General features: G+C 36.3%; 2 protein-coding genes across 6 annotated transcripts in view; both read right to left on the bottom strand.

Moving 5' to 3' along the window:
* Window positions 1–2,417: 2,417 nt before the first annotated feature.
* LOC104811052 lies at window positions 2,418–6,354 on the bottom strand. Of its 3 annotated transcripts, XM_010537595.1 has the most exons (4): window positions 3,586–6,354; window positions 3,229–3,448; window positions 2,770–2,902; window positions 2,418–2,646 (listed from the first exon to the last, which is right to left on the bottom strand). In XM_010537595.1, exon 1 carries the CDS (start codon window positions 5,969–5,971, stop codon window positions 4,406–4,408), a length of 1,566 nt encoding a protein of 521 aa, XP_010535897.1. In that variant the 5' UTR covers window positions 5,972–6,354; the 3' UTR covers window positions 2,418–2,646; window positions 2,770–2,902; window positions 3,229–3,448; window positions 3,586–4,405. The 3 variants fall into 3 exon arrangements, with proteins under 3 accessions (XP_010535897.1, XP_010535895.1, XP_010535896.1); XM_010537593.1 differs by having other exon boundaries at window positions 2,418–2,902; XM_010537594.1 differs by having other exon boundaries at window positions 2,418–2,902; window positions 3,229–3,308.
* A 1,087-nt stretch (window positions 6,355–7,441) lies between these two features.
* LOC104811051 (callose synthase 9) overlaps window positions 7,442–11,641 on the bottom strand; it is a 20,049-nt gene continuing 15,849 nt past the window's right edge. The window contains exons 40-52 of one of the 3 annotated variants that reach the window (XM_010537592.2): window positions 11,415–11,467; window positions 11,167–11,343; window positions 10,798–10,845; window positions 10,470–10,628; window positions 9,678–9,791; window positions 9,519–9,607; window positions 9,235–9,393; window positions 9,059–9,161; window positions 8,653–8,772; window positions 8,433–8,483; window positions 8,132–8,314; window positions 7,775–8,026; window positions 7,442–7,647 (exon numbers count right to left, since the gene is read on the bottom strand). In XM_010537592.2, coding sequence (XP_010535894.1) covers window positions 7,790–8,026; window positions 8,132–8,314; window positions 8,433–8,483; window positions 8,653–8,772; window positions 9,059–9,161; window positions 9,235–9,393; window positions 9,519–9,607; window positions 9,678–9,791; window positions 10,470–10,628; window positions 10,798–10,845; window positions 11,167–11,343; window positions 11,415–11,467 — 1,493 coding nt within the window. In that variant the 3' untranslated portion in view covers window positions 7,442–7,647; window positions 7,775–7,789. Of the gene's footprint in view, window positions 8,027–8,131; window positions 8,315–8,432; window positions 8,484–8,652; window positions 8,773–9,058; window positions 9,162–9,234; window positions 9,394–9,518; window positions 9,608–9,677; window positions 9,792–10,469; window positions 10,629–10,797; window positions 10,846–11,166; window positions 11,344–11,414; window positions 11,468–11,641 lie in introns of all 3 variants that reach the window. The other 2 variants (XM_010537591.2, XM_010537590.1) reach the window with 2 other exon arrangements.

Raw genomic sequence — 11,641 nt, 5'->3', positions numbered from 1 at the left:
TTTGGAATATATATATATATATATATATATTTATATATATATATATATATAAATTGAAGTCAATAATATATAATTATCCATTTCGATTTTAAATCGGATTGAATATAAAATTTTAAAACTAAATCAATGGAATAAAAAAATAAATACGTATAAAATGTAAAAAGAATAATAAAAATTGAATAAATGAATCAAAAGGAAATCAAACGAAATATAATCTAAAATAAATTTAAAAATAATATGAAAATTAAGCATAAATGATTTTATAAAACTTAAAAGGCCAAACTAGAAAACACGATCGAAATATGAAATATTCATCCCCTAAACATGTATTAGTCATTTGTTATGGAAAAAGTAACTCATCTTCACCTACTTTACTTAATTTAATATTTGAAATTTTATATAATTTTAAATTTTGAATATTTAAGTATTGAGTAATTGGTGAATCTTGAAACTAGTAACGATTAACGCAATAGTAAATGAAATAAACCAAAGCAATTGCAAATAAATTAATTCTTACAGTTTCAAAACAACATTCTGTAAATAGTAATTCGGTTAATTTAATTACATAATATTTACGCTGTAAAAGTAAAACAAGTAATGATGTTAAAACAAAAAGTCAAGCCTGACGACTCGTTCATGAGACCAAACATACAACTTGGCCAACGAATCTTCACTTTAGTCCTTGTCCACGTCACACGTGTGAATTTACAAAGCGCGAGTAAGTGAACGAATTTATTCGAGTAACTAATCATCCTAATATAATTGTACACGGATTTGATGAATTTGGGTATTTATAATTTGTATAAAAAAAATTTCTGGTGATAAAAAGTAAAAAAAAAATGTAGAAATGAAAAAAATAAATGTATAGGAATATCGGGTATATTATACTATTTATCATTGTATACAATATGATTATTATTTTCTGTCTGACATATTTTATTTATTGTCCCCCTACTCACATGTATTGTGATATGTTTGTCTACAAATTTTAGACAAAAACAATTTGTTAAGATCTTAAAAATAAAATCGTCGAAAATAGTACATATTCTACAACTGTTACAAAAAAATATCATTTTCTAATTATTTTACTAATACCCAACACGAGGATTAAAAAATTACATTTTAGTTTATATAGGTACGAATAATTGAAGTTAACGAATTAAAGAATGTTGTTAGCATCCATTGAATAACGAAAAGATATATGTTGTAATTCATGATGATTTATTTATATATAAAAAGATTGCAAATCTTTTTTACCTTTTGACTCACAACTTGACTCCTATTTGTTAGAGTCGTCTTAAGAATTACGAAGGCATGTTCTTCGGCTGCTTAGAGTCCACAATATAAAAAATAATATAATTTATACCGTTGAATAACTCATAATTATTTGTTACATTTGTGAGGATAGTGGAGTGATGATAAAAAAATTCACACAGTGAAACAAGAATGCCTTTGTATAGTTTTTTTTTTCTCTTTAATAACATTATCTAGATTTTAGATCCAATTAATACTTCGAATATATTTATATATTTAAATGAACTCTTATTATAATAATCACAATGAAATACTTATGTTGATGATTTTATTTCTTGTTTTTATTTATAATGGTCACATGCATTATAATAATATATATTTTCAGTTTTATATATGGTCACAACAAAATCTCCCTTCAGCTTTCTAGATTTTTTTTTAAAGAAAATCTAAAATCGTTTGCCAAAATAAAGTTGGTGGATTCCACGTCATACACAGGATGGTTGTATTATTACTTCAACGTGTTTCGTCTTCGAAAACCTAAAAAAAAACATAATGTTTTTTAATAAGTATGCATAGTGTGTATTCGATTATACCTTTTATATATGCGTGTATTCGATTGTACCTTTTATATATTTATATTACTGCATGTCACGCCCATGCAATATAATAGAACAGTACAGAATATTTCAATATAAAGCAACGCCATACATTAAAATATTTATATCATCATATCGTGAGTCTATATTATATTGTCATGCAATAATCTAAAGGTATTCCAAATCCTTCACTGCTGCTACTTTGGCATACATACACACACATATACATATATATATGTATATATCAATTATATCTTTTATATATACCTATATATTTGAAATAGTAATTTCATCGATATATATATATATATATGTACATTAGCCTGGTTGCAGAAATAACAGGATATATAAAACGAGGCCGAGAAGCTTAAGAATGATTGGGCTTGGGAATGGCCCAATAGAGTAGGTTGATTGGGCTTGCGGTTCACTGTTTCGGACCGGTTATACAAAACCATATCACACACCTAACCAAATCTAATATAACCTAACTTGAATATAAATAAAATAACCGAAAATGAATTTTCTTAAAAGATAAATATTTTAATCAATGAAAACGAAAAAAATGAATCAAGGAAAGCTTTGCATTTTTTTTTATATATTCTTGAATCTCAAATAAGTTCCTCAAAGAAAAACCCTAAAGTCTACACAAATAGTTATACGAAATTATATGATTAATATCATAAATCCTACTCACGCATAATGACGATAGAGAAGTTTGACAGTTGCAGAATCGTGGGTTTATGACAATGGCAAAGAACCCGACCATTCAGATTGAAGTTCGGTTTTGGTCAGCCGACTGAACAGCGAGACCGGGAAAGGGCCAGACGAACGAGAAGCGAACGTGATGGGGGAGGCCGTCAATTTCAGAATTAAGGTTAGGGTTTAATTTAATTTGGAGATTTGCCGAATTGATCCTTACCTTAACCCGGCCGCTAGTCCATTTCGATCCGCCCGGATCCATCTCTCTTTCCTCTCGCACTTGCTCTCAACGGTCAATACTTGTAGATACCCGAGCCCTCCAAGGGCGAGATCCGATACCGTTGCTGGGAAACCTGTTCAGATACACCGAAAAATTTAGATACCCGACCGGTGCCTAGACTCAAACTATTGGGCATGGCAAAATTGGTTAAGCTCTAGGTTGGTGGTTATAGGCGGTTGTAAACCGATCAACGCCTACAGTTGTAAACCGATCGGTTAAAAGATTCCGCTCGGTTTGGTTTGAGTTGCTACTGGTAGGAACCGATTCGTCAAAAGGGGTTGACAAGGGAAGTTACCATGAATAAGCATTAAACGGGATGAACCAAAAACCGACATGAAAACTAGAGATGAAGACACTATTCCACATGGAGATCAATATGAGTTCAATAGAAACACAAACCCCTTTTGAAGAAAGTTGTGGCAAAGAATCTGAATCTTTTCACACCGTGAGTGCCGTCTCATCTTCATCCCTCCTTTACCCTACAAAGTAGACTCAGAATCTGAACCTCTTCCATGAATTTTTCCAGTCTTCCGACTTTGAATCATATACCCCAAAAAAAAAATCGGGTAATGCAATTCATTCAATGGTAAAGATTCAAGATTCCTCCTCGAATTGATTCCTGCATCGGGACAAATCACAACAAATAGCTAAAGTCTCTTCCACGAGGCTCAAAGAAGATGCACCTATGAGCATTATGATAAAAGGGCACACACACCATAAATTTATGAGATTCAATAGACTATGAAATTCGCTCACCGGTATTTTTCTCCCCAAGACAAGCCACATGATCCGAATATGATGATGACTCCTGCTAGAAATGTTCCAAATCTGCAAACGGAAAAAATAAACAAAGAAAAAAGCAGCCGACAGAACACAATTCTAATGTTATCTGAAAGCTCACTGCAAAATAAACAAGCCAAATCTCGAAACACCACGGGATCCATGACCGCAGTTTTCATCTTATTCTTTTCAGAATGCAAACCCACTGAAAAGACAGTCGAAGAAACGAGTAGATACACTGAGATCGTACAACAACAGCCATGATGTGAACATACCACCACAAGGGTAGAATCAGAGTCCAGGAAAATGAAGGCATATGCAAGCAAAATTTCAGGAAAAGAAAGAAACTTTAAACTTTATACATTCATGAATTCTTTTACGTTTAAAAAAGCAAGGCAATGTCTACGGCATATAATAAGATCAGATGCCCAAATGAACCTTGCATGTACAAAAGCACTAGAACCCGAGAATCTAGAAAAAAAACGAAACCCAAAGGGAAGAAGACCCTACGAGAAGTCATTTGAGAGCATAAAACTACTCCGGAAAAAGCTACTCTCTACGTTGATACAAGAGCAAGAGGAAAGAGGACACAGCTGCACGTGTTGGGAGAAACATCACTTAATAATCCAAAAGCTGCCTGTTCATGTAAAGACTTACGATAAGGAAGCACATCGATAAAAGCATCATCCAAAAGCTGCCTGTTCAATCCGTCCCTGTTTTTTAAACTGAATCCTCATACTGTTGTGCTCTAAGGTTGCACCTGCATTCCTCCTCGCTCTGGCAATCATTTGTCTCTTTATTGTTCTTTAACAAAATCATTCTCAGCTAAATCTTCCAACTTTTCAGAAACCATTTCTTCTCCCCCACTGTGGTTCATGCCAATGCCTTCGGGCTTCAACTCATTACCATGTTTCTCTGCAACATCCACATCTCCTCCAGAATACTTTCCAGCAAGTTCTTTTACTTCTGAATTATTCTCCCCGGAAATTTCCAGACCAACCATAGGTTTATCTCTGGTTTCATCCACCTTACGCTTGTTCTTGCTGACGTCTTTCACCGTGGCATCATCCCGTGCAACACCCAGTACATCTTCTGCATCCGCATGATGATTCTCCTTTGTGTCGCCACTAGTACGAGCATCAGATCCCCCTGTTTCACTGTCGTTTTCGGACTCATTTTCTACAACCTCCTCATTAGCATCTGTAGCAACCATGTTCCGCCTCTCGAGAAACTGCAACCTCCTCCTTAAATCCCCCAACTCCCTTTCCATCAAGAACAACCTTTCCTTCAGAGTCAAGTTCTCTTCCTCTAGTTGTGCAATATGGGTATCCTGATCATCGACTCGATTCTCCAACACATTGTGATACTCAGATCCACCGTAACTGGGGTAGATCATCTCAAATCGACTCAAATCATGGTCTAACCTCCTCTCAACCTCTACATGTTCCTCCACATCACTCTCGCTCGATCCTCCTTCGTCTTCATCATCATCGTAGTGGGGTTCCAGATCATGTCCATCAGATCGCAACCTAATTAGCCCCTTCATGGAGCCATACCCATCAACCCCCCACTCCTCCTTTGCCATATCGCCCAATACCTCCCTGGACGGTGAAAACATGGGTGTGGGAAGTACAGCTGGTGTCACGGGGCAAGGAGAAACCAATTCAGCAATCCCACCAGACTTCTTTGCGCGGATGATGAACGAAGTCGTGTTCCTCGGGGCATAAGGAATATAACGGTTATTGTTGAACTTCCTCTTTGGGTAGAATTTTCTCGTCTTCAACCTATTCTGAGACTGAAGCTCGTTTAGCGTCGGAGGATTGTACCCACCTGCTCCAACAGGCCCAACCTGAATGCCAGAACCAGGTACCTGCTGAGGGTTGTACCCTCCCATACCACCTGGACCAATAGCAATACCATGGTTAGGCATCAGATTATCCATCCTCCTAATCGGCTCCTTCATGGGTCTCTTGTCGTTGGGAATATTCTTTCCTTTCCAGTGGCTTCGGTTCATCTTCTGTTTCTTCAATGCAGGACCAAAGTTATTAGGCTTTGAGGAAGCCGGGTTCTGATACTTGGTACTCAAGCTAGGGTTAGGGTTAAAGTTCCGGGTGTTCATCATCAAAGGCAGGTTCATCATAGCCTGAGACTGGACCAGGTTCATGACCTGTGGCTGATTCATACCCATAACCGGATGGTTCATTCCCTGAGACTGACCTAACAATTGAGTCTGGTTCATAATTTGCGACTGAACCTGATTCATTACCTGCGGAGGCGGAGGCAGGTTCATCATCTGCGGCGGCGGTTGGCCCATCATCTGCTGCGGAGGCGGTGGATTCATCAGCTTAGACTGATCATTCATTCTAACAAAAGCCGAGACACACAAACTGAAACAAATAGAAGGAACCCTAGTTTTAAAAATTCCCAAATCTCGAAACCAACCAATTCAAGCAAATCAGCAATCAGATCCACGAATCAGAAATGGAATCCCTTGAATTCGAGCACGGATACGAAAGCATGAACCAGAAAACCAAGCGAAAAACAAACGGAACCAAGAAGAAATCCAAATCAAAACCCAAAAAGAACCCCCGAAATTGGAATTTGAGGTTTCGATTTCGTATTAGATTTTCTAATTTTTCGTTCGTATAATTTGTGGTGTGTCGAGTTTCTTTGCTGAATTTGGATCTGGAAATTTCTGATATTTTCTCGGGAAAGCAGAGAAAAGGTAAGAAACAAGTTTAGGAACGGCAGAAAGGGATTAGGTTCTTATATAGAGGTGAGCCGTGAAGGAAAGGATGTTGGGACGAATGGACGGCCAAGATGTGACAAATTAACCAACGGCTCAGGTTTATTTATTTCAAAGCCGAAGTCGGTTTATATAAAAGGTGAATTATCAAGCAAATAATAATTATTAAATAAAATAAAATAACACAATAAATTATAAGTATGATTAGTTACTCTATCATACTAATTAATTACCTGAATGTCCACGCCAAGCGTGGGTTAATTATTATTTTGTCTTAATTTATTTTATTATAGTTACAAAATGAGTTATGCAAAATTTAAATTGAACAATATTTAATATGTATTTCTAAGACATTTTTTTTGTTACTTGTTAGATAATATGTTGTGTTGTATTTTCTCCTTTTACTTTAATTTTATCCAAATTTTGTTTATGCTAATATATCAAGAGATATTCCTATCAAAGTTATCTTTTTAAAAATTTGTCTTATCAAATATACCGATTACCGAGATGTTCCTTCTTTTTATTCTTCTATCAATATAATATATAATTTTGAATAATTAATCGTTTTTTAAAACCATGATTTGGCATAGATAATCATGCTTTTTATTAATTAAAAATAAAGAAAATCACATGTTTATAGATTTTAATGATAATCTATTTTTCTTCTTTTTTTATAGATTTTAATTAGATATTAGATTACATTATATTTGGACATCATTTTTTAAATATTTCCCTCTCCTTATCTTTTGGTATATTAAATATAGATTTAATATCAAGTTTATCAAAATTGATACACGATTATATCGGAAAATCACTAATTAAAATAAGATTAAGAGTTATTTAATTTGCTATGTTGAAAACACACTATTTTTAATCATTCTTGTAGAGATGTAAAATTGGTTATCTCCAGCCCGACCCAATCCTAAATCCAAATTGATTAGTTTAGTGGGTTGATTATCCATAAACTTAACCCACTGCATATTTAACTAAAGTTGTTATATATATACACATGCATATATGCACCCATATATACACACACACATACACGGATATACATATACACACACATATATATACACAAGCATATATGCACGTAAAACCCTCAATGGGGGATACTCAGCAACAACAAACAAATTAACAAACAATCTACCAAACAGAATACATTATCCTTTTAGTTATTAGGACTTAACAACAATACACAGACACTCTCATTCTACTTCTCTACGCAGACAAATACAAACGAACTGAACTCAGTTAAGCCTTGTCCCCATGCCGAGACGTATCTGTCTGTGCTTCAACAATTCGAAACCAAACAACCAACAACAATTGCAAAACCATGAGATCTTTCCCCGAAACCCGAAACCCTCCAACAATGTAGCCCCGTGGTTTATGGAAAACGTCGAGAAACAGGAAACTTACTGGTCCGATCGAACTTTACAGTCCCGTGTTAGGGTTGTTTCCTGCCAGAATCAGAGAGATCTCCAGACCGCGGCTAAAGGCCTGGTTGAACATCATACGTGTTTGGAAGGTCGAGACGAATGGGAACCACGAGAAAAGTGCAACCGGGACAAAGATTAGCATTCCCATTCCCGCGTCATATAGACGTGCCAGAGAGCGGATGGATTTCCACAATCCCATCCTCTTAACGATCGGTTTCCAAGCACAAGCGATCTGGAGAAAAATCACCATATAGTTTTCTCAGAGATCTGGTCACTGAATATGATAAAAGACTAGAAAAAGGTTTATCCAAAGATCAAGTTTGGGGGGGGGGGCTACCGAAAGAATTCCCCAACCAGTCGGTATAAAAGCCAAAACGCAGGCGAATATATCGGTGATCGACAAGTCTGTGCGAGCAACTGCTACCGCTATGCCGGCTAGAGCCAACAATAACACAAGTCCCTGTACGAATCTCAACACAAGCTGGAAATTGACAGAAATCTTCTGGCTAAAAGTAAAGACCTGTTTAAAAGTGCCCAAGAACACAGGAGAGATCATCAGATCATAATATGCAATTAGAGGAATCGGCTAAGAAAAAAAATGGTTACGGGAATGAAGCGTGAGATATGGGCTATCCGACCTTGAAAAGCAATATAATCACAGCTATTGCAACCCATGACCAACCATACACCTGCAAGAGGTAATGTGTCGGCAAAATATTAAGCATATGATAAATTTCATGGGAATCTTTTTGAATCATAGATATCACCCAATGAAAAAAAAGGTACCAGAAGATTTCAACAGAAAACAAATGCTGAAAGTTGACTACATAAGCAATAGATGAAGGAAATCATTATTACCGCCAATGATGTATTTGACCCTTGAATCTGCAGTTTGTAGACGATACCATACTGGAAGATAAAGAACCTTAGACATAAAATAGTCTCCACTATCCTCCCGCTCAGAGTCCGAATGTGTGACTGTACATGGAAAATTATTATTGTTATTCATAGAATAAAGAAGTGTCAAAAAATGAAAAGAAAATAAGAAAATAAGAAAAAAGTTGCATATAAGAGAGGAAGTTCCTAAAATATGTCTCCACAGTGAGGAGCAAAACAGTCTGGATATTAGATTAAATTAAAAGACAACATTAAGAAGAAAATCATAGGTCTATTGGTGATCAAACAATGAAAACTGAATAAGACATAGTTGACCAACCATGGAATAGAAACCAATGATAGAGTTTCGAGAATCAAATTTTAATACCAGTTCTTCTTCCCACCATGCTTCCCAGCTCTCACCTCCTTTGACTCCAATTCCACCTCTGTAAAAGAGCCAATTGGTCCATTCTTTGAAGTCTTCCACAATCCTGAGAGAACGGAAAAGCTTGTTCAACTCATGAACTGGGTTCATTAACATAAGTATGAGGTAAGACTGATTACTTTTGCCACTCAAATCCAGCAGGGTTGAACAAATATGGAGCAAAAAGCCAAGAAAGAGCCATAAACCAGCTGCTGACAGTCAGAAGAATGTAGGTAACGGCACTAGCCTCATCGTTTCCATATGCAAGGTAAACGATTAGTAAGAGGACAACCTCCAGCCTAGAGAAAACATGAAGTAGAATATGAATTAGATTTTCCAGTTTTGGAATTACCAAAAAGACAGAGAAAACACACTGCCGCAACATATGTGTGTATAGGAAAAGAGGGTGTAAGAGGATGATCACCCTTTGATAAAGTGACTTCTGGAATAAAGGCGGTAGTTTTCGGAAAATTTGATGTGCTTGACCACAAAGCCTCTCCCAGTAGCTTGGTACTGTTAACAAACACTTTTCATCAAGTTTCAGAAATATATATACATTTAAGAGCTAAGAATGAGAACATACCCTTGCACCACCATGAAGAATAGTCCGACCAAAATAATGTGTTCTTGTGCCAAGAGAAAACGTGAAGAAGACAGTACATAACTGAAATTGCATAGTTATGAAACTGACAATTGCCTACACCACAAAAGATGGATTTCATAGGAATAAGTTCCATCACAAAACAACCGACACAATAAAAAAAGGAAAAACAAATGACCTTACAGCAACCTGCTATCAGTAATGGTAATTTTCTTTTTCTTTTTGCAAACAATCAAATTGATAAATAAGATGCTTCAGTATACTTGTATCATTCTCCGAAAAGGATAAGCTACCAGAAAAGTAACACTAATATGCCCTTCTCAATCACTCACTTACTAGATAAAATAAAAAAGAAATAAATCACACTTTCCCCATAGTGCAACGGGTTATGCATTTTAATCCAACTAGCATGCATATGTTGTTCAATAGTTCTGCCCTATTCAGCTCTGTTACAATCCTCGTTTTTGAACATTTTAAGCTGCGCAACCGGTTCAACTTGACTAAGCCACATGCTCGTCCGACACAAGCAAGAAAGGAAAGGTAATTGCTTACAGACAGACCAGATATTTTCTTTTCAGCTGGATGGCTATTGGAACCAATGGAGGAAAAAACAAAGTTGCCAACACAATCAGAAACATGTTCTAATGAACCAAACTGGGAGGAATCTATCCACCAACCCTCAAGTTACAACTAAAAGAAAACAAGTAGCATGTTCGGAAAAATGAATTGAAAGCACAAATTTACAACGGGACCAAAAAGGCGCAAAATTATTACCTGGAGAAAACCCTGCTCCAAAACAAAGCCTAAAACCATAGGCACAGCAGTGAAAACACCAATCTGAAACAGAAACTGCGCATTTAGAGCAGCATTAAGGGCAGTATCACCCAATACGAGAGCTCTTTCTCGCATAGTTGCCCCAACCCCAGAAAGTGCCTGAAACAAATCAATCGCCAAAGTAACTGAGACTACGGACGTATAACAGCATCATGCTTGACATGCAGGAGGTAAATACCATGCAAAAGTTCGAGAGCTTGTATGTTAACCCATACAAAACAAGTTACACTCTGCAATCATCCAAACAGTAGTATGAGACACTACTCACCAGATACAACCTTCCGTATAAGAATATGTACACAGTAAGCACCGTCAACTGCAAGAAGACATAAAAAGCATGAAGCATTAGTTCTTTTACTGCTATTTCTTGGAAGCTATAGTCTAGAGAAACTACCAGTTTTCTCAAGATTGCTCTAGCTACGAGGGAGATAGAAAGAAAGTGATTTTTGCATATAAATTGAGGAACTTCATAATGAAAAGACTTGGCTCCATAGCATTGATTGCTAAGCATTAAACTTCAAAAAAGAACTGAAATATGTCCATGCTCAGCTTAACAAGGTCAATGTGACTGAACCGAATTCCAGCTATGTGAACCTGTTATAATATATTAAAGCAAAAATCATATCGCTATACATACCATTGTGCAGAAGTAGTACCCAACAGTTGTAAAGTAGAACGACATCATTCGGAAGAAATCAAGAAGCTGACCAAGTCTGTACACATCCCGGCTAAGAACCTGTTCACCATTCCCACCAGCAACCTTTCCTTCAAATAGAGCTATTTGATTTAACCCGACATCTCTCCCTTTGCCGACCTGTAAATACAAATTAATACGCATATTTTATCCTATAACGCAAAGAGTTAGAAGATGGGTGCTCTACGAACCTGAATATACTCGTGATGAGTGACATTCCCTTGACGCAGAGTTGAGTTAAAACCTGTTTGTGGTATCATGAAATCATTACCACTCAAGTAGAAAGGAAATTAATATATCAATTTAACTCTAAATTCAATGATTTCCATTTTTAAAGTGGATAAAGCTCCTTCTCCGTATACATCAAGCTTATGTTATTGAGCAATCACCAAACAGTAATTCCAGGGGGGGGGGGGGG

This window comes from Tarenaya hassleriana, unplaced genomic scaffold, assembly GCF_000463585.1.
Source record: "Tarenaya hassleriana unplaced genomic scaffold, ASM46358v1 Cleome19, whole genome shotgun sequence".
Lineage (NCBI taxonomy): Eukaryota > Viridiplantae > Streptophyta > Magnoliopsida > Brassicales > Cleomaceae > Tarenaya > Tarenaya hassleriana.
Note: the sequence above shows the minus strand (reverse complement) of the source record. Positions and strands in the feature narration are given on the sequence as shown.